This window comes from Palaemon carinicauda, chromosome 23 (assembly GCF_036898095.1).
Source record: "Palaemon carinicauda isolate YSFRI2023 chromosome 23, ASM3689809v2, whole genome shotgun sequence".
Taxonomy (NCBI): domain Eukaryota; kingdom Metazoa; phylum Arthropoda; class Malacostraca; order Decapoda; family Palaemonidae; genus Palaemon; species Palaemon carinicauda.
In genome coordinates this window covers 113,944,169-113,966,668 of record NC_090747.1, presented here as the reverse complement: position 1 = coordinate 113,966,668, position 22,500 = coordinate 113,944,169, and the positions used below count along the sequence as shown (strand labels likewise).

Below are 22,500 nucleotides of genomic sequence, written 5' to 3'. Positions count from 1 at the left end.
TCAAAAGTCAAAGTCAAAGTCAAAAACCTTTATTCCATTATAAAATGGTTATTCTGTTACATAACAATATACATTATTTACATAAAATTCACAATAATTGGATTGTAAAAATTTAGGATATATATACATTCAAGTAAAATTTTAAAAATATTGCTTAAGTTTCTTTTTGAATGAATCAGAACTAACATTTATACATTTTCTTATTTCCAGAGGTAGTTTATTCCAGCAAGCTGGGCCCCTTATTGCCATTGAGCGTGAACCCAAATCAGTTCGATAGCTGTCTACAAATAGATTTTCATTCTGTCTGGTTAATGCATTCCTACAATTACCAACTGTAGGAAATGTGTATAGTCAGTTGGGATATTCTTTTCTCAAACTTTTAAAAACAAAAACACAAACATCGTACATACACTTTTCTTTTAATTTTATCCACTTTAATTGCTGGAGGGTTGGGGTGATGTGATCGTGTTTTTTCACCCCAATAACGGCTACTCTACCAGCAAAGTTTTGGATTTTTTGAGCTTTTTCCATGTGCATATCATTAGTAGACCCCCATATCTTAATACAGTAGTTTATTACACTCAAGACCAGACTTTCCACAATAAAAGCTCGAGTAGTATCATCAAAGTAATCTTTTACTCTACTTAAATACATTAGAATGCCACTAACTTTTCTACTCAGCTCGTCAATGTGAGTACTGAATGTCATGTACCTGTCCATGTGTAGACCTAGATTTTTCACATGTTGACTTATCTTTACTTCATCACCATCGCATTTTATTATAATGTCATTTGGAATTTTGCTAATATACTGTGAGCTACCCACAAACATGCACTGTGTTTTAGTGGCATTTAATAATAGCCCTTTTCTTAGAAAATATTTCTTAATTTTGAGCAATATTAGTTCAGCCCTTTTTATCAAGCCATCTAAATTTTCTATTTGATCAGCCAAAAGAACTTGGGTGTCATCAGCGTATTGAATTAGCAAGCAGTTTTCTATGTATTTAATCATGTCATTAACGTGGACTAAAAACAGAATTGGACCTAGGACAGATCCCTGTGGGACTCCAAATTCAACCTTTTCAATGCAAGAATTTACGTCTCCTAATCTAACTACCTGACTTCTATCCTTCAAGTAATCCTGAAACCAGAACGTATCAATGTAATGTTCCTTAAGAGATTTACACAATTCATCATGGTTGACACTATCAAATGCCTTTGATAGGTCACATAAAATTAATATGGAAACTTTTTTTCTATCAATATTTTTATAAATTTCATCAGTTAATTTCATCAAAGCTGTTTCTGTTGATAAGAGAGAGAGAGAGAGAGAGAGAGAGAGAGAGAGAGAGAGAGAGAGAGAGAGAGAGAGAGAGAGAATATCATTTGGTGTTATTGATGTTGAATTTTCAATGACAGACGTATATATATATATATATATATATATATATATATATATATAAAGAGAGAGAGAGAGAGAGAGAGAGAGAGAGAGAGAGAGAGAGAGAGAGAGAGAGAGAGAGAGAGAGAGAGAGAGAGAGAGAGAGAGAGGGATTTTGAATATCGTCCGGTGTTCTTGATGTTGAATTTTCAATGAGAGAGAGAGAGAGAGAGAGAGAGAGAGAGAGAGAGAGAGAGAGAGAGAGAGAGAGAGAGAATCTCTCTCTCTCTCTCTCTCTCTCTCTCTCTCTCTCTCTCACACACACACACACACACACACACAATTGTCCAACCACAATAAGGAATTTAATCTCATTTATAATAAACAGTTCTTCCACCCACTCACCTTGTCATCTCAAATCGCTAACGCCATCTTCTTCGGAACACTTCGGAGGCCGACAGATCCGAAATCGAACGAACCATCCATAAAGAAAGCTATGAATAATCCAGTTATTTGCCTCTATTTAACAACGCCCCTCCCCCTCCTTCCATCCAACCATACATACATCCATATATAACGCGACCACCCAAGTCATCTAGTCATCAGAAGTGTAAGACAGCTGACTACAAGCGAGAAATCCGAAGCTTCGAACAAACAAAGGTTCGGGTAAACTTCGGAGTTTCATGAAACCCCGACGTTGTCCAGCGAAGCATCATTAATTAAAGGGTACGAGGGTGCATGAAGACATCGAAATCTGAAGTACGAAAAGGCTCGAATTTAAAGACACGAGAAACAACGAGAAGGAGGGAGAGGGAACTAGATAAGGCGACGAGATATTCGAAGCTCTGAATGAGACCCCTGCGTTGTTCGGAGCAACACCATTAATTAGAGCGATATGAGAGCCACCGCCAGTCCCACTCGCGCGTTAAATGAATCTTCAGAATATTTTTCCTTCTACTTCAAATGTGACGGTCGTCTGTCGTCGGCTTCAAAAGACCTCGTCCTCAGGTATCAGGTGAATATAAAGTGGATGCTTCTGTTTACTTGGTCTTCGAAGACGTCTAAGGATCAGTCATGTAGATTGATAAAAAAAAATAGACCACGAGGTCTTGCAACATAGAAAAAGCAGGAAAAACTGTAGATATATAAAGAAAAACTTATAAATATGTATTAAATATGAGTCTACTTGATCCTCTTAGAATCTAAGGATCAGTTGCGTAGATTGATAAAAAAAAAAAAAAAAAAAAAAAAAAAAAAAAAAAAAAACCTAGACCACGAAGTCTTGCAACATAGAAAAAGCTGTGTAGAGGAAAAAAAACTGTTCATAAAGAAAATTTATAAATATTTATTAAATATGAGTCTACTTGATCCTCTATGACTCTATGGACCAGTCACGTAGATTGATAAAAAAAAAAAAACTACATCATGAGGTCTTGCAACATAGAAAAAGCAGAAACAAAACTGTTGTTAGCAGCATAAATAAATATACAAAGAAATAAACAAATTAGTAAATAAATAAATATGAAAACCTCTTACAAAATATTTTACTGGAATGAAAAAATAGGCAATTTGCTCTCATTTCCACAGGAATGAATGAATGAATGATTTAAAGTTTCCACAGGAAAAAAGTAAAATATCTAGGAACTGAAAATTGGAAAATTATAAAAGTATAAAAGAAAAGGAAAAGAAATATTCTCATTTGACAAAGTTGTAATAATATTGTTCTTGGCTTCACAAGAAAATATAAATAAAAAAGAACTGTTCCATGCTTCATAGTAAAATAAAAGATCAAATTTACTATGTAAAAACAAATTCAGATTGAAACATAAAATAGTTTTAATTTTTATTATTATTATTATCATTAATTGCTAAGCTACATCCCTAGTTGAAAAAGCAGAATGCTATAAGCCCAGGGGCCCCAAAAGGGAAAATAGCCCACTAAGGAAAGGAAACAAGGAAAAATAAAATATTTCAAGGACAGTAACATTGAAATAAATAATTCCTATATAAACTATGAATAATTTAACAAAACAAGAGGATGAGAAATTAGATGGAATAGTGTGGCCGATTGTACCCTCAAGCAAGAGAACTTTAACCCAAGACAGTGGAAGACCATGGTACAGAGGCTATGGAACTACCCAAGACTAGAGAACAACGGTTTGATTTTGGAGTGTCCTTCTCTTAGAAGAGCTGCTTACCATAGCTAAAGAGTCTATTCTACCCTTACCCAAAAGGAAGGTAGCTACTGAGCAATTGCAGTGCAGTTGTTTGGTAATCTCAGTGTTGCCAGGTGTATGAGGACAGAGGAGAATCTTTCAAGAATAGGCCAGACTATTCGGTGTATGTGTAGGCAAAGGGAAAGAACCGTAACCAAAGAGAAGGATCGAATGTAGTACTGTCTGGCCAGTCAAAGGACCCCATAACTCTCTAGCGGTAGTATCTCAACGGGCGGCTGGTGCCCTAGCCAACCTACTACCTACAAAAAGACTGTAAAAGTGTTGTCGTAGTAAAGTACAAACAAAGTGGCCTTCAGATCGCAAGAAAAAAGGATAATGTTTATTTCCTTCTAAGAGAAATTAATATTTTTCGCAAATATGTGGACGCAACTTCGCAAAAATGGGAAAAAATAATGAACGTATTCGGATGTACCCTTTTGAAAAAAAGTCTAATCTTTATTTGTTTAAAAAAATGAGTACTTTAAAAAAAAAAAAGTCGATTAAATTGTTTTAAAAAATTTAGTAAATTTTTTTTTTTATGAAAAATTGAGTTTTTTTTTCATAGATTGAGTTCATGTTTTTTATTTTAAGAATTGCGTTCAATTTTTTTGTGTAAAAGGGCTTCCAGAGTTTGGATATCGGAGTTCCAGCATTTACAGTTATCCTTTTTTCAAGACTAAATTCCCATTTTTATGTAAAATGGCCTCAAGCGCTATTTCTTCCTGGTACCTTACATCCCAAATATCTATTAAGTCCTATATTTTCTTCCCAATAAAAAATAAAGATAAAACTATTCACGTACTTTATTTGCCCACCCTAAAATCTAAGGAAGCACTTTATTAGAATTAAACGGAAAATCCTGCAATAACCCCCCCCCCCCAAAAAAAAAGAAGGGTATAATAGGTAAAAAGTATTTCACCTACTTCTAAGAATAAGATAATGTACATTTATTTACCTGGTAATTAAAGATACCTTCTAAAAACCAAATGGAAATACATGATTTTTTTTTCAAAATTACTCCCCCAAAAATGTAATATTCATTTCATGGAATAACCCCAGCGCAACCTCCCCCCCCCCACAAAAAAAAAATATTTATTAAATCCACTTCAAAGAAAATATCTCGCCAAATTTACATGCTTTTCGTTTTGCTATCCAGAAAACTTTACCTCCCAAAAATAAAATCCTATATTTACTTCCCATAGAACTTTATCTAACTAACAAAAAAAAAAAAAAAAAAATAAAAAAAAAAAAGGAAACATTTTCTTTCTTCTTTTTTTTTTGTTAAATAATGAACTTTAAAAAAAATAAAGTTGCTTCTTTACTACTAATGGAAGTTTGCTTAACAAATAGGAGTAATTTATTCACCATCCATGGAACTTACCCTCTAAAAAATAAATTCTTTCATTTGCTACCAGCGAGACTTAACCTCCACAAACAAAGACTAGTACTTCCATCCAGAGAACTTTACTATCCCCAAAATAAAGTCCTTCATTTTCCTTCCAAGGAGCCTTACCTTCTAAATAATAAATTACTTTATTTCCTAAGCAAGGAATTTTACAAACCCGAAAAAATACTAGTTTTGAGTTATCTATCCATTGAACTTTACCTCCCTAAAAATAAAGTACTTCACTTCTCCCCTCAATGAACTCTACCTTAAAACCAATATGGTCTTTCATTTTCTATCCAAGGGAACTTTACTCAAAAATAAAGTTCTTTATTTGCCAAGGAAAATATCCCATACCAAACTTAAGTACTTTATATACCCTCACTGTAAATTTATTTACCCAATCAAGATAGAAAAAAAAATTTATCCCTCAAAAAAAAAAAAAAAGAAAAAAAAATTCCTTACCGCCATCAGTTCATTTGCTATCCAAGGAAATTACATTCTTTATTCTAGATCTACACCGAACTAAAGGTACTAAATTTTCAAATTTTAAATTTTAAATTAAAAAAAAAAAAACCTCCTTACCTTCCAGCCTTAGTGACGATCATCTCAGTGCCCAGTTCATTAAACTCATCCCAAAGAGCTTTCATCTCCAAGCTGGCGGTGACACTGATCAGCTTGGCATGGACGGGTTTCTTCTGACTATCTTGCTGCAGCTGATGCTGCTGCTGGAGTTGCTGTTGCTGCTGTTGTTGCTGTTGAGACGTCTTGTCATTGCTGCTGCCAATGTTCATGGGCTCCTCCTTCTGCTCCTTGAGGGGAGAATGGGGAGAGGGAATCCGCTGCTCCTTCTGCAGGGCCGCATGGGGAGGGGGGGCATGATGACAGGTGAGAAGGGTAGTAGTCTTCTCGTCCTTTGCCCGCTGCTAGCAAACAGGCTGTTGGGGTCAAAAGAAATAGGTTGTTAAGTGCCTTGTTAGTTTTATTTACGACGTAACAATTAATACAACAACAACAACAAATGCAGCCTTTTCTAGTCCACTGCAGGACAAAGGCCTCAGACATGTCATTTACGTCTGCGGTTTGACCAGTTTCCATCACCAAGCTAGTCAAGTGCTCACAGCAAACCAACCTAGTACGGGTGGCCCTGACTAGTACAGCTTTGCTGATCATGGCAATACACAAACTTTCACCACGTTAAGGTATCTCCACTCAGAAAGGGTCAATCTATTATTATCAGGTACCAAATCACATGATGGAATTTTAGTAATATATGGCAGACGAATTTCAAAAATAGCATGTATTCATATATAGCCTATGTATATTTATTTACATATATACAAATAAATATGTATATGTATTTATACATCATATATATGTGTGTGCATGTATGTGCATGCGAGCATATACATACAGGTCAAATAAGTGCATACATATTCATATGTAGCCTGTGTATATTTATTTACATATGTACAAATAAATATGTATATGTATATATACATATAAATACATTAAACATATATATACGTGTTGTATGGGCAAACGACCATATACATACAGATCTAATCAGTGTATATATATATATATATATATATATATATATATATATATATACATACATATATATATCTATATATATATACATATATATATATATATATACATATATATATATATATATATATATATATATATATATATATATATATATATTATATATATACAGTATATTAGCGAAAGTGTGTTTACGTATAACATACTAATCGCATGCACGCATAAGTACGTGCAAGTACGTCATCATACACACGCACTAGAGCACCAGACAAAAAAAAAAAAAAAAAAAAAAAAACTGTTGTTGCATATAAAAATTATTGTCATAACAATCCCAAGGTTACTCTTCGAGAGAAAACCTTGCAATTGTTTCCCGCTGTCCATGACCATCAACAGCAAAGTCTTTCTCACTAAGTCAGCGTTGCATGTGCAACCAATCACTTCAGATCAACGTCCCGTGATTCATACAATTTGTCACTGTCCAGCACAGAACTGTTTGAAACATTTTTTTTTTCATCCTGTTTACGAGATGTAGATTTTGTTCGTCTTTTCGTCTAGGGAAATGGAGCTCTATTAAAATGTCTTATTTGATACCAATCTTTGTTCTCTCTCTCTCTCTCTCTCTCTCTCTCTCTCTCTCTCTCTCTCTCTCTCTCTCTCTCTCGTCTTAATCGTACATCCCAAAAATAAAGTTCTTCATTTTCCTTCCAAGGAACTATCCTTAAAATAAAGACTTCATTTGCCACCCAAAGAGCTCTACTTATCAAGAAATTAAGTTCCTAATTAGCTATGCAAGATATTTTACAACCCAAATACCTTATTTGATATCAAAATCTCTCTCTCTCTCTCTCTCTCTCTCTCTCTCTCTCTCTCTCTCTCTCTCTCTCTCTCCTCTCTCAACTTTTCACCATCAAAATAGTCTTTATTTTATCCCTCAAAATTCCTTACTAATCTCTCTCTCTCTCTCTCTCCTCTCTCTCTCTCTCTCTCCTCTCTCTCTCTCTCTCTCTCTCTCTCTCTCTCTCTCTCTCTCTCTCTCTTAAGTTCCTAATTAGCTATGCAAGATATTTTACAAACCAACTATCTTATTTGATATCAAAATCTCTCTCTCTCTCTCTCTCTCTCTCTCTCTCTCTCTCTCTCTCTCTCTCTCTCTCTCTCTCAGACTTTTCGCTCTTCATTATTCAAAATCTTTTTCTTTCTCTCTTACAGTAAAAAACTCTCCCACCATTTTCTCTATCAAGTTTCTTTTATTCCCCAAAGTCTCTCTCTCTCTCTCTCTCTCTCTCTCTCTCTCTCTCTCTCTCTCTCTCTCTAAGGTGCATTGCTGTATAGGCCAGAATTCCCAACACCAACACAGGACAACAACGAAATGTTTGTTTCTTAACAAATAACGATCAAAGAAGAAACTCTTCACTTTCTTTTGCACCGGGAAAACGTTGCAAACTTCCCTCGTGTTGATCTTAACGCAACCTGATTTTCCCTTGGCTTCTTGAAGAGCGATAGAGAAAATAAATCTCTCAATTGCAGTTGACAGATGTTACGCAGGCCGTAGCCTCGCCGTGATACCCCCAGGGAAAATTAATAGTGGGAATATGAAATCACCTAAGAGGGAAAATTAAATCAGATAGGAGGGAAAATTAAATCGCTTACGATAGAAAAGGAAATCACTCACTAGGGAAAATGAAATCAGATAGGAAGGAAAATGAAATCACTTACGATGGAAATGAAAATCACTTACTAGGGAAAATTAAATCTGATAGGAAAGATAATTAAATCCCTTACGAGAGAAAATTAAGTCAGTTATAGGGAAAGTTAAATCAGATGGGGGCGTAAAATTAAATCAATTACGATGGAAAAGGAAATCACTAACTAGGGAAAATGAAATCAGAGGGGACGAAAAATGAAATCACTTACGAGGGTAAATTAAATCAGATAGGGAAAAATAATTTCAGATAGCGGGGAAATGAATCACTCACTAAGGAAAGGGAAGGCATAGGAGAGAAAATTAAATTGGATAGAAGGGAAAATTAAATCACTTACGAGAGAAAATGAAATCAGTTAGGAGGGAAAATGAAATCAGATAGGAGAAAATTAAATTAGTTCACGCGGGAAATTTAAATATGTTAATTGAGAAAATAAACTTTATATTGGGAAATTTATGTAAATTAATTGAGAAAATAAAATTTATTTTGTGAGAAAATTAAATTGTTCAGTTATTTAATCAAATCATTTAGGTCTACTTGGGATATCAATTCTAGGAAAACCTAAGAAAAAATAATAATAAATCTGTTGAATACGAAGTTTGGTGACTAAATGAATAAGAAAAATATGAGTTGAATAAATCAGATGAATATGAATTATGATTCAGTTGTGGGTTTTTTTTTTATTTGGAAACTAATTTAGCAAGTAGATGGATTGCATAGAATAAACCATGGCTAATTCTAACCACGCAAACTTATTTACAGACATAGAAATCCAAACACGACCCCACACACCTTATATATATATATATATATATATATATATATATATATATAATATGATGAATTTTGCGCATTTAAACGTGTTTTTCATATTTCAAATAAGACATATATTTTAATACATTAAAGTCTGGATTCTCTTACCGACCTCGGGATCAGAGCCCCAGGCGAAATCACTCTAAGACTATAGCATCTGACCGACCGGGTTTCGAACCCTGGTCCTGGATACTTGTATGACAGTGACACTACCACTTAGCCACGAAGAAAGTGGCTAAGTGGTAGTGTCACTGCAATACAAGTATCCAGGACCAGGGTTCGAAACCTGGTCAGTCAGATGCTATAGTCTTTGAGTGATTTCGCCTGGGGCACTGATCCCGAGGTCGGTAAGAGAATCCCGACTTTAATGTATTAAAATATATGGCTTATTTGATATATATATATATATATATATATATATATATATATATATATATATATATATATATATATATACACACACAGTATATTCAAATACGCCACAAATACCATTTAATATCAAATTCGCAATCATGTGACCTCATCATAATGGCGACATTTATTTAAAGGTAAATGTTTCTGCCCGTCCAAGGACTCGAACCTATGACCCATAGAAATAAGGATAAACATGATACTATTTACAGCACTCGGCTGAAGAGAGAGATAAAATCTGATTCAGACTCTGCTGCATTTAATCCTGTCTAAATAGTATAATGTTTATCCTTATCTTTATCGGTCATGGTTCGAGTCCTTGGCCGGGCATACTGTAAATGTTTATCGTTAAAGGTATGTCTCTATGGGTATGAGATCCCATGGCAAAGTGGATTCGATAATAAAGGATATTTACGGCTTATTTCTAAATATATATATATATATATATATATATATATATATATATATATATATATATATATATATATATATATATATATATATATATATATATATATATGATATATATATAATCATATATATACATATATATATATATATATATATATATATGTATATATATGATTATATATATATCATAGATATATGTATATATATGATTATATATATATATATATATATATATATATATATATATATATATATATATATAGTATATGCAATCATGTACATATATGTGGATAAATGTATGTATGTGTCTATATATATACAGATTATATATATATATATATATATATATATATATATATATATATATATATATATATATTATATATATATATATATAGTATATATATACATACATATATATAAAGAGAGAGAGAGAGAGAGAGAGAGAGAGAGAGAGAGAGAGAGAGAGAGAGAGAGAGAGAGAGAGAGAGAGAGAGGTCAAATACTGACACACATCACCCCCAAATAAAGTAGACACCGTTCAAGACGGTGTTTGCATAGAAAAAGTATCCCCCTCTGACAACGTTCCTCCAATCAAAGGCGTAATTTCCATCCACTTACGTCGTACAAACAAGGATTTTCTATCCGCGGTCATTAGCGGCTACTGCTTCATACTCAAGTGGCCTGCTTTTAAAGGTTGATTGGCCCACGAGGACCCACATGACCTGTATGAAGGCTGGATTCATATGGTCAGGTCAAGGCGGTCTTATAATTGGAGTGGATAAGCTATCAGGAGCTCTTGGAGAATAATCTGTGCATTGATGGCCGTATTTCCCCCAGGGGAATCCGATATACTTGTGATAGTAACTGATACTACTGTATTGCAATTGCTCCTTTATTATTGGAAACGTCCTTGCCTGACAAATTGCTGGAAGGGGCTTCGAGATTTGCTTAAGATCGAGTTTCTAGTGGTGTCTGTAACCTCATCATCCTCTTGAGCTAGGGAGACTATACCAAGGTCTATAGCCTTAATCTATAGACCTTGGACTATACTGTAGGTTCTACCTCTACGTGTTCAACAGCCATTCCTTGGCCCTCCCTGGTGCTAGCCTGAGGGAGAGGGGGCTTGGGCGCTAATCACATGTATTCATGATCAGTTTCCAGGGCATTGACTTCTCATTTTCCTCTGTCATTCATAAGCGACCATAAAAATGTTTAAAACCTTAACTGGTGTTGCTACTATTGCAATTTTTTTTTTTTCTTGTTCTTGCGTTACTATTGCTTCTGATGCTTCTGTTGTTTCTACTGCTGTTCCTTTTACGGCCTACTGCTATTGAAACACTACAATAGTTACTTCTAATATTACTGCTATATCTGTTGCTGCTCCTATTACTACTGCAAAACATATTGCTGCTGATGTTACTTCTGAGATAATCACGGTTTCTATTGTTCTTCTTGAAACAACCAGTGCAACTATTTGCAATACCTCCTGAAACTGCTACCAAAAAATTACAACTTCTACTATACATATGTTCCTGTTTATAGGTAAGTAGGTTGCCCAAGGCACCAGTCACTCGTTGAGATACTACCGCTAGTTATTGGGTATTTTGACTGGCCAGAAAGTACAACATTGGGCCACTCTGGTTACGGCTCCTTTTTTCGTTGCCTACACATACACTGAATAGTCTTGCCTATTCTTTACACATTCTCGTTTTTCCTCATAAACCAGACAAAACTAAGGTAACCCAACAATTCCTTACTCAAGGGGTTAACTACTGCGCAGTAATTGTTCAATGTCTACTTTCGACTTGGTAAGGGTAGAAGAAACTTTACCTGTGGTAAGGAGCTCTTCTAGAAGGACACTCATAAATTAAATCATTGTTCTCTAGTTTGGGTAGTATCATAGCCTCTGTACCAAAGTGTTCCACTGTCTTGGATTAGCGTTCTCTTGTCTGAGGGTACACTCAGGTACACGATTCTGTCAATTTCCTTTTTTTCCTTTCCTCACTTTTCTAGTGCTGGAGCCCTTGGGCTTATAGCATCCTGCTTGTCCAACTAGCTGGTATTATAAGTACGGTTGCTATTAGCGTGGATGGCGTATTATGTGTTAGGAATGACAATAGTATCCTTCCATATCATATCAGACCAATCAGCTAGTTATGCACCGTGGCTTTGATTCAGTTACAATCAATTTGCTACAGAAATTAAACAGTAAACAATGATCTACAATAATCTTTGATAAACGTATACAGGATTAGGACAAGCTAACTTTTTTACTGTGGCATTGGAAGGGAGTTGGATGTGTAGTAAGAATTGGAAAATATTGATTAATAAAATGGTAGAATGTTTCTAAACCGGTTTATTTAGGAAAACCAGAACAGTCCTGAAATAATAGTGTTGTAGACTACAAGATAATTAGAAGTAAATGATGCTATAATTGCTACATGAGGCGGATATATAATGAGGTTTCTCTACGATTTAAGAAAGACCTCTGCTAATATTTTTCTTTTATCAAATGTCTTACACTAAGTTTCTTTGGCAAGCGTCCGGATCTGAGGAAAACCTACACTGTTAAAAAACTAATTTTAACTGGAAATTCTCTGTAAAAATATAGTGTTCTCATCCGCATTTCAGTAAAATACAGGCAACCGTAATTTTTACCCTATTTTGTTATTATCTTTTACGGGTTGGTGACCGTAATATCACTCCTTAACGTCAATACATCTGTTTTTAAAACGCCAAATGCCTGGGAACATTAGCTAGTATTTTTACGGGATTTACAGCAAATCTTTAACAGTGTACTATAAAATCTTTTACGGGTTGGTGACCGTAATATCACTCCTTAACGTCAATGCATCTGTTTTTAAAACGGCAAATGCCTAGGAACATTAACTAGTACTTTTTACGGGATTTACAGCAAATTTTTAACAGTGTACTATAAAATTTAAACAAGCATTTCCCAGCGTATCTCATAGCGGTCCCGAGAGAGCCTCCGCCTTGAGTGTTTACTGATGAGCCGATGAAAGGAGCAAAAGTTTGCAAACACCAGAGACGAAATGGATACATTGCAATTAGCAGCAGCATCCAACAGAGAATACTGTATAAATTTATCCAAGCACCGTCCGCAAACAAACAAGGAGGAATTGGCTGCTGACAGTTCCAGGCGATTTCGAAAGAGATCGTTGGAGTCGGGGTCAAATGAAAGCCTGCAGTTAAAAAGAAAGCCTACTGTCAAATAAGATCCTAGTCAAAAGAGAGCTTACAGTCAATGAGAGCCTTCATTCAAAAGTTAGCCTATAGTAAAAAAAAAAACCTACAGTCAAATGAGAGCCTACAGTCAAATGAGAGCCTACAGTCAAATGAGAGTACAATCAAAAGTAAGTCTTCAGTCAAATGAGAGCCTACATTCAAAAGAAAGTCTTCAGTCAAATGAGAGCCTACAGTCAAAAGAGAACATACAGTCAAAAGAGAACATACAGTCAAAAGAGAGCCTACAGTCAAATGAGAGACTAGAGTCAAATGAGAGCCTACAATCATAAGAGAACCTTCAGTTAGAAGAGAGCCTAGTCAAATGAGAGCTTACAGTCAAAAGAGAGCCTACAGTCACAGTAAAATGAGACTCTACAGTCAAAAGAGAGTCTACAGCTAAAAAGGACCCTACAGTCACAGTCAAATGAGAGCCTACAGTCAAAAGAGAGCCTACAGTTAAAAAGGACCCTACAGTCAGCCAAATGAGAGCCTACAGTCAAAAGAGAGTCTACAATTAAAAAGGACCCAACAGTCATAGTCAAATGAGACTCTACAGTCAAAAGAGAGCCTACAATTAAAAAGGACCCAACAGTCATAGTCAAATGAGAGCCTACAGTCAAAAGAGAGCCTACAATTAAAAAGGACCCTACAGTCACAGTCAAATGAGACTCTACAGTCAAAAGAGAGTCTACAGTTAAAAAGGATCCTACAGTCACAATCAAATGAGAGCCTACAGTCAAAAGAGAGCCTACAGTAAAGGACCCTACAGTCACAGTCAAATGAGACCCTACAGTCAAAAGAGAGCCTACAGTTAAAAAGGACCCTACAGTCACAGTCAAAAGAGAGCCTACAGTTAAAAAAATAAAGACTCAGTATAGCCACCTTTGATATGTGATATCTCGAGGTATAATTTACAGAATAAATTTCTATCCTTCAGCACTTGGTTGTATTACGAAGATTTGTTATTTTTTGAGGCTGATATTATTTTGATGCTTTGGAAGATCTGAATTTGATACCATTGATGTCTGGTTAAGTGAATGCTTCGACCTTGCGATGAATTCTTTCGATTAGTCTGAATTTTTCAATCTGTCTGACAAGTCTCTGCTTATGAGGTGTAGTATCTAAGGTTCAAACATGCATTCGTATATGAATACATATATATCTAAGTATATGTGTATATACACACTTATAATATACTGTACATATTTGAACCTTAGTCACTTCACCTCATAAGACAAGACATACATACATAATTACACACACACATATATATATATACACACACACATACACACACATATATATATATATATATATATATATATATATATATATATATATATATATATATATATATATATATATTAAAAGACCATAAACAGACAAGAGTGGAAGGACATGTCTGAGGCCTTTTGTTTTGCAGTGGACTATCAACGGCTGATGACGAAGTTGCTATATACATACATACCATATACTATTACCATTTAATTGACTAAAACTTCTCACATTCTATCTAAATATAATTACAACTACAAAACCAGATACCTGAAGAAGGAATTAACAAAAGAAACTTATTTTGCCTTTACGTAGTTTGACTTGAACCTACTCAAAGATATTAAAAGAAATATTACACCCAACCCATTTTGAACTTCTGATCAAAACAGAATAGCTTTAATATCATGAAATAGCGGAAATGTAGGCAAGATGGAGGTGAGTGGCGCAGTTTTTATTGGAAAGATCGACGTGCTGCTAATGAACATTGTCAATAAATTATGTGTCCTAAATAAGAGTAATTTACTTGATCTCATGTACGTGAAAAAAAATCCGATTCGTTTTGTTCGTGTTCAGTACCTCATTATCATCTTTCACTTTATTTCTGATTATATATAGACGGTGTTAAAAGCCAATTCGAAGGAAAATTTTGGACACTTTTGACGAGCAAATTTGAAATAAAGTTTTGAAGGTTAAATTTGAAGGTAAATTTTCATGGACAATTTTGAGGTAAAATTTCCAAGGACAAATTTTAAGGACAAATTTGAAGGACAATTTTGAAGATCACATTAGACGGACAAATTGGAAAAACAAATTTGCAGATCAAATTTGAAAGACAATTTTGAAGAACAAATTTGAAAGACAATTTTGAAGAACAAATTTGAAGGACAATTTTGAAGATCACATTAGACGGACAAATTTGACAAATAAATTTGCAGATCAAATTTGAATTACCAATTTGAAGGACGTGACAGATCCCGCTCCAAAGATTGGATTGAATTTATGAAGTAGGGCTATATAGCTCAGTGTTGGGACCTGTGAAGACATTCCACGCTTCAGTACTACACAATGAAGTAAAATTTTGAAAACGATTGCTGCAATGACCAATAAGTACTGCCTGTCGCCTCCCAGATATGGGAAGGCTATAGCCATCAGTGGAAAAATAAATCTGTGTAGAATTCTGTATATTAGGGAAAGAAAAGCGATGGTTGAAGCGAAAATAAGAGCGCAAATATACACCGAAAATAAGAGCGCAAATATACACCGAAAATAAGAGCACAAATATACACCGAAAATAAGAGCGCTAATATACACCGAAAATAACAGCGCTAACATACACCGAAAATAACAGCGCAAATATACACCGAAAATAAGAGCGCTAACATACACCGAAAATAAGAGCGCAAATATCCACCGGAAATAAGAGCGCTAACATACACCGAAAATAAGAGCGCAAATATACACCGAAAATAAGAGCGGTAACATACCGAAAATATGAATGTAAATTTACACCGAAAATAACAGCGCAAATATACACCGAAAATAACAGTACAAATATACACCGAAAATACATCAATAACAACGACAAATACAGCCGTTTCTAGTCCACTGCAGGGCAAAGGTCTCAAGACATGACAATTTCTGTCTGGGATTTGGCCAGTCAAATGAGGTTGGGTGTTGGTAGATTTTCGTCAGATCGCTCATAGAGAACCAACCTAGTATGGGTGGCCCTGACTAGTGCAGCTTTGTCGATCATGGTGATACACAAGCGCTCAAGGTATCCCCATTCAGTAAGTGATAAATGCAAATTAATAAATATGCAGAAAATACAAAAATACAAAACACAATATCTTATGAATTATTGAATAAATAAATGACTTTAGAAAGGTTATACATGCATATAAATACGTATACAGAAAATACAAAAAATAAATAAATATATAATTAAAATATTTTGAGTTATTAAATAAATACATTTATTTATAAAGGTTATACTAATCAAAACCTTTGAAATCCAAAAAAAAAAAACTAAAAAAATAAATAAAATCACAATAGGGAAATTCCTCATTAGAATTCTACTGTTTGTGCAATCAACGACCGTACGCATGCCTGTCTGTCTGTCTGTCTGCTGTCAGTCTGTCTAGCCTTAATATACGCCATCTCCTGTCTTTCCACACCAACGATGAACAGAATCTATTCGCAGAGGTTCGCTTAATGAAACAAAAACATCGCATTTTTTTTTTCGCTTAGTGTTTTCGCAAGAATTGGCGAAAATTAAGATATGGAAAAAAAAGAACATCTCGAAGCTGAATTCCTTTTTTTTTTTATTTTGCATATACTTTTCGCATATTTCCTTAATCGTTATATAGTTAAGTTTACTGCAGGACTATAAGAACACAATTTTTTTTGCATTTTTTCGCTTCATGTTTTCGCAGATATTGGCGATAATTAAGATGGGAAAGAAGGAAGATATCGAAGCTGAGTTTTTTCTTTGATTTTGAATAAAGTTTTCGCATATTTACTTCATCGTTAGAGTTAAGTTTACTGTAGGACTATCAGGAGAGCGCATTTTTTTTTTCTTTTTTTTTGTGATTCCGTAAGAATTTGCGAAAATTCGGATGGGAAAGAAAGAAAAACTCAAAGCTGATTTTTGCATATAATTTTCGCATATTTCAGTCATCGTTAAAGTTAAGTTTACTGTAGGCCTATTATAAAAACATGAGAGAGAGAGAGAGAGAGAGAGAGAGAGAGAGAGAGAGAGAGAGAGAGAGAGAGAGAGAGAGAGAGAGAGAGAGACTTTCGTTACCTACAGTAGATTTTGCGTTAACTCATAGTATATGATCTCCATAAACCCAAGACAGCGAAAGTGGTAATAAATCTGCTTATTTTGTCAAATGCAAGCACTATCAATTAGCAAATCTACTGTGCTTTACGTTGGCACGCATGAAATAAAATCATATCAAACCTTTCTTTCGTATCACATTACACGACCACAAAAACTCGTACCAATTTTTCGCATTTCCGTAACTTGTTTTCCCCCAGCATCAACAGCTCAAAACCACCGATCCCATAAAAAGAAAAACTCGTTTCTTTCCTGATTTACATAATCGTATAAGCCAATGTGTTTATTCTTCGGATCTTTCGCAGGACGCGAGCCAAAGTCTGACGTCATCTGTCGATGGTGCGTTCTATTTTCAACGGAAGATTTGTAAACACGAGCAAACCTGGAAGTGAGATTTATGGTCGTCTTCTGTTCGCCCGAGTCTGTGTTCTCGCATTACGAATAGTAGTATCTCCAGCATTTCGATGGAGTGTCGTTCGGGAATTATAATGTGAAGCAAAAGTATGATTGCCCATATATTTGTGTGTGTGTGTGTGTGTGTGTGAGAGAGAGAGAGAGAGAGAGAGAGAGAGAGAGAGAGAGAGAGAGAGAGAGAGAGAATTTTGATTGTTTCTATGCCAATAGGAGGCAATTTCTGGGCCGGGTGGCGGGTTCTCCGAAAGGTTACCTCTTTTAAATAAACGTCTAGGATAAGGAAGTAATCATCCCATATATATGTTTTAACCAGCATTAAAAACATAAAACGGGTATCATTAACATGATACAAAATACAATGTTTAAATCTTAAATACATACACACACTCAAAGTTAATGTTAGTGGAGTCCTATCAGATGAATTTCCAGTGAACAGTGAAGTACTACAAGGGAATGTGTTGTCACCTATGTTGTTCATCTTCCTCATGGATTTTGTGATCCATCGAACAGTTGGGGATGGTGGAGACGGATTGGACTAGATTGGTAACAGGAAATTAGCTGACCTAGTGTATGCTGATGACGCTGTCCTTATTAGCAGAACACTGCAGGACTTGCAAAGCTTGCTTATCAGAATGCATGAAATAACACATGAGGTTGGACTCCAGATAAATAGAAGAAAGACAGAGAAAATGAAAACGAAATATGCAATGGAAGATAAAATATCATTGGAAAGAGAAACGATTAATGAGGTGGAATCATTTAAATATTTAGAAACTATGATTTCTGATACAGGATCTTTAGAATTTGAGTTTAATGAAAGATTGAGAAAAGAAAATCAGTCAATGGCTATGTTAAGTAAAATTTGGAAATCAAATCGCCTGAAATTATGTACAAAAAACCGGCTACATATCAATTTAGCGAGATCGGTGTTACTGTACGGACACGAGTCTTGATATGACAACGAAAAAATATCTAGCATATTTAAGAACAAAACCCTCAGAAGAATATTGGAAGTTAAATGACGGTACAGGAGTAGAAACGAATTTATAAGAGATATGTGGTAGGTTGGCCAGGGCACCAGCAGTACTACATTGGATTCTTCTCTCTGGTTACGGTTCACTTTCCCTTTTTCTACACATACACCGAATAGTCTATCTATTCTTTACAGATTCTCCTTTGTCCTCATACACCTGACAACGAGATTACCAAACAATTCTTTTTCACCCAAGGGGCTCACTACTGCACTGAAATTGTTCAGTGGCTACTTTCCTCTTGGTAAGGGTAGAAGGGACTCTTTACCTGTGGTAAGCCGCTCTTCTAAGAGAAGAACATTGCAAAATCAAACCTTTGTTCTCTAGTCTTGGGTAATGTCATATCCTCTGTACCATGGTCTTGGGGTGGAGTTTTCTTGTTTGAGGGTACACTCGGGCACACTATTCTATCTAATTTCTCTTCCACTTCCAGTTTTTATAGTTTATATAGGAAATATTTATTTTCATGCTGTTACTGTTCTTAATATATTTTATTTTCTAATTTTTCCTTTCCTAACTGGGATACTTTCTCTGTTGGGGCCCAGGGGCTTATAGCATCCTGCTTTTCCAACTAGGGTTTTAACTTAACAAGTAATAATAATGATATCAATAATATGGGAATGAGATCATGCTGAGGGGACAATGGAGATGGTTTGGGCATACTCTCCGCACTCTCCTAGACAGATTAGTTCACCAAACTTTAAACTGGGCTCCACAAGGTACTAAAAGAGTTAGAAGACCAGGACCTACATGGCTCCGGACTATGAAACGGAAAATAGATGATAAATAGAGGAGTAATGATTTAAAAGCTCAAGATTGAGAAGACAGGCGAAATCTAATCGAGGCTCTTTGTGTCAATAGGCGCAGAAGAGATGATGATGAATATATATATATATATATATATATATATATATATATATATATATATAAATATATATATATATATATATATATCTATATACATACACACACACATATATATATACATATATATATATATATATATATATATATATATATATATATTTAAAATTTCAAATGAATGAAAAGACATTGTCTATTCATTTTAAATACAGAGCGACATGTCCACGTACCATATATATATATATATATATATATATATATATATATATATATATATATACATATATATATAAATATATATATATATAATTATATATATATAATTTTATATATATATGTTTATATATATATATATATATATATATATATATATATATATATATATATATATATATATATATATATATATATATATATATATATAATATCAAGCGGTGTTTACATACGGACATACACGGTGTAAACAATTTACCCTTATACTAAGAAACGGTTTACCCGAAATTCGCCGATAAAGACTTCCTTATGATGTGCAAAAACACCTGTCCGCGAAGCCTCATAATCCTTGGAGCATCATCATCATCTCCTCCTCCTCCTCCTCAGCTTCTTTTACCTTTCGACAAAACCCTACTTGAGATCTTGGCTCTTACAATAACACCGAGTAAATACTGACATCTGTGTATTTATCTTTCCTTTTAGACATCCCCTGTTACATGGTTTCTAACACCCCCCCCCCCATTAGCCCCCCCTTAACTCAGAAGTGGCTACTGACCTCCACCTGGGCATGGCCAATAACCCCCTCCCCCCCCCCCCCAACCCCAAAAACTCTTCTTGTTTCTTTCGTTGAAAGAGACCGCTTTTAATGGTTCTTTCGATTGCGTCAGTGGGAGATGGCTTATATCTTCCTTAGGTTTGGATTTTTCTTAATAATGTTTTTATGGCTGGATTGATAATTCCACATTGAATGGTATATTTTCTTTAGAATTTCTAGTTGTTATAAAAAAAAATCTAGACTTGTATTTACGTTTACATTTTGCAAGAGACTGATATCATATCTTGTTTTTCATGTTTGACTTCATCAATAATGTTTTATTATTGTATTGGTAATTGTATTTTGAATGATACATTGTCTTTATATTTCCTAGTTCTTACATATATTTTTCTAGACTTGTATTAAGTTATAAATTTTGTAGTAGACTGATATTATATCTAATTTTTCAATGTTTGATTTTATCAATAACGGTTTCTGATTGGATTGATAATTGTATTTTGAATATCAAATTTTCTCTACACTTTCTAGTTGCTATATACTTTTTTTCCTATACTTTCATTAAGGTTTAAATTCTGCATTTGACTGATAATTCGACCAAGACTGATTTAAATTCATCTTTGAGTATATATATATATATATATATATATATATATATATATATATATATATATATCATCATGTCATCATATATATATATATATATATATATATATATATATATATATATATATATATATATATATATATATATATATATTCTTAATATATGATTTTGCCTATTTTGCTGCTAGACCTCTATATTTTTTTCTTTTAAAATAATTCCAATATTTTCCATTCCTGTGTTTTGCCCAAATTATAGCTGGTTTTTTTTTTATAGACTACGTTTTTTTTAATTTGTTTTCATTTCACATTTAATAATTTACTAAATTTCCCCAGTTGTATTTTCTATAAACATCATTAAATCAAATTTCCTGACAAATAAATTAACTAATAATCACTCATACCTGGGTTCCATCTTCATCCCACCCAGTTCAATAAACGTCTCTTTAAAAAGGAGTCCCACGCCACGCGCAATTTAGATCTTTACGACGCCACGCCATAAGATCCCTTATCGCTCTCGAAGACAAATTCGGAGTCGTTTGGAGCCGTTTGGAGCCGTTACTCGATCGTAAAAGAGTTTTTTTTAATCAGACTCCTCCGAGAAGATAATGAAGTGAAAATGACCCGCCGCTAAATTTTGGCAAGATTTGGCAAGGAGTTTATGCCCGGTAACGATTGAAGGGCCATTTTGTACCCAAAAGAGGTTTTCGGGGTTTGTTTTAGTACATCCAGATGTAAAGATTGAGGGAAAAGTTGATGTGTTTGTTTGGATTTAATTGTCACAGGTCGTGTGAAGCTTTGAGTGGATTTTAAGACGGGAAGGTTACGAGGTTTGAAGATGTTCCTTCTGAAGCTAAGGATTGATATTTTCAAAACATGACACTGCCTTTGAGTGGTGGTGATTATTATTATTATTATTATTATTATTATTTTTATTATTATTATCACTTGGTAAGCTACAACACTCCTTGAAAAAGCAGGATGCTAAAGTCCCAGGAGCTCCAACAGGGAAAATAGCCCAGTGAGGAAAGGATACAAGGAAAAATATATTTTAAGAACAGTAACAGCAATAAAACAAATATTTCCTATACAAACTATAAAAACTTCAACAAAACAAGAGGAAGGACAACTCTATTTGAAAAAGTAGGATGCTATACGCCCAGGGGCCCCAACACTGAAAATAGCCCAGTGAGGAGAGGAAACAAGGAAAAATAAAATATTTTAAGAACAGTAACAACAATAAAACAAATATTTCCTATATAAACTATAAAAAACTTCAACAAAACAAGAGGAAGAGATAACAGATAGAATAGTGTGCCTGATTTATATCAGCATAATTATTATTATTTACTTTCTTAACCATTGTGTGATAAAAACCCAAATATAAGACGATATAAAAGTTAATCTTACTCTATCATTTATAATAATCTTTTAAAATATGGAGTTTAAACAAAAGGTCAAATTCTTTAGGAAAAATTACCCAAGGGCAACATCAGCTGTAAATAAGGAAAATATCTTCTATTTTCCATTGCAATTCACTAATTGAAAGACCAACATGTTTCCTTGACCTATAAATTGAGTATAGTA

General features: G+C 34.2%; 1 protein-coding gene across 1 annotated transcript in view; it reads right to left on the bottom strand.

Moving 5' to 3' along the window:
• The window catches only part of LOC137617396 (T-box transcription factor TBX1-like), a 114,766-nt gene that overhangs the window by 70,704 nt on the left and 21,562 nt on the right, over positions 1-22,500 (bottom strand). The window contains 2 exon segments of the mRNA XM_068347421.1: positions 5,566-5,846; positions 5,848-5,918. Of these exon segments, the coding sequence (XP_068203522.1) occupies positions 5,566-5,846; positions 5,848-5,918 (352 nt within the window).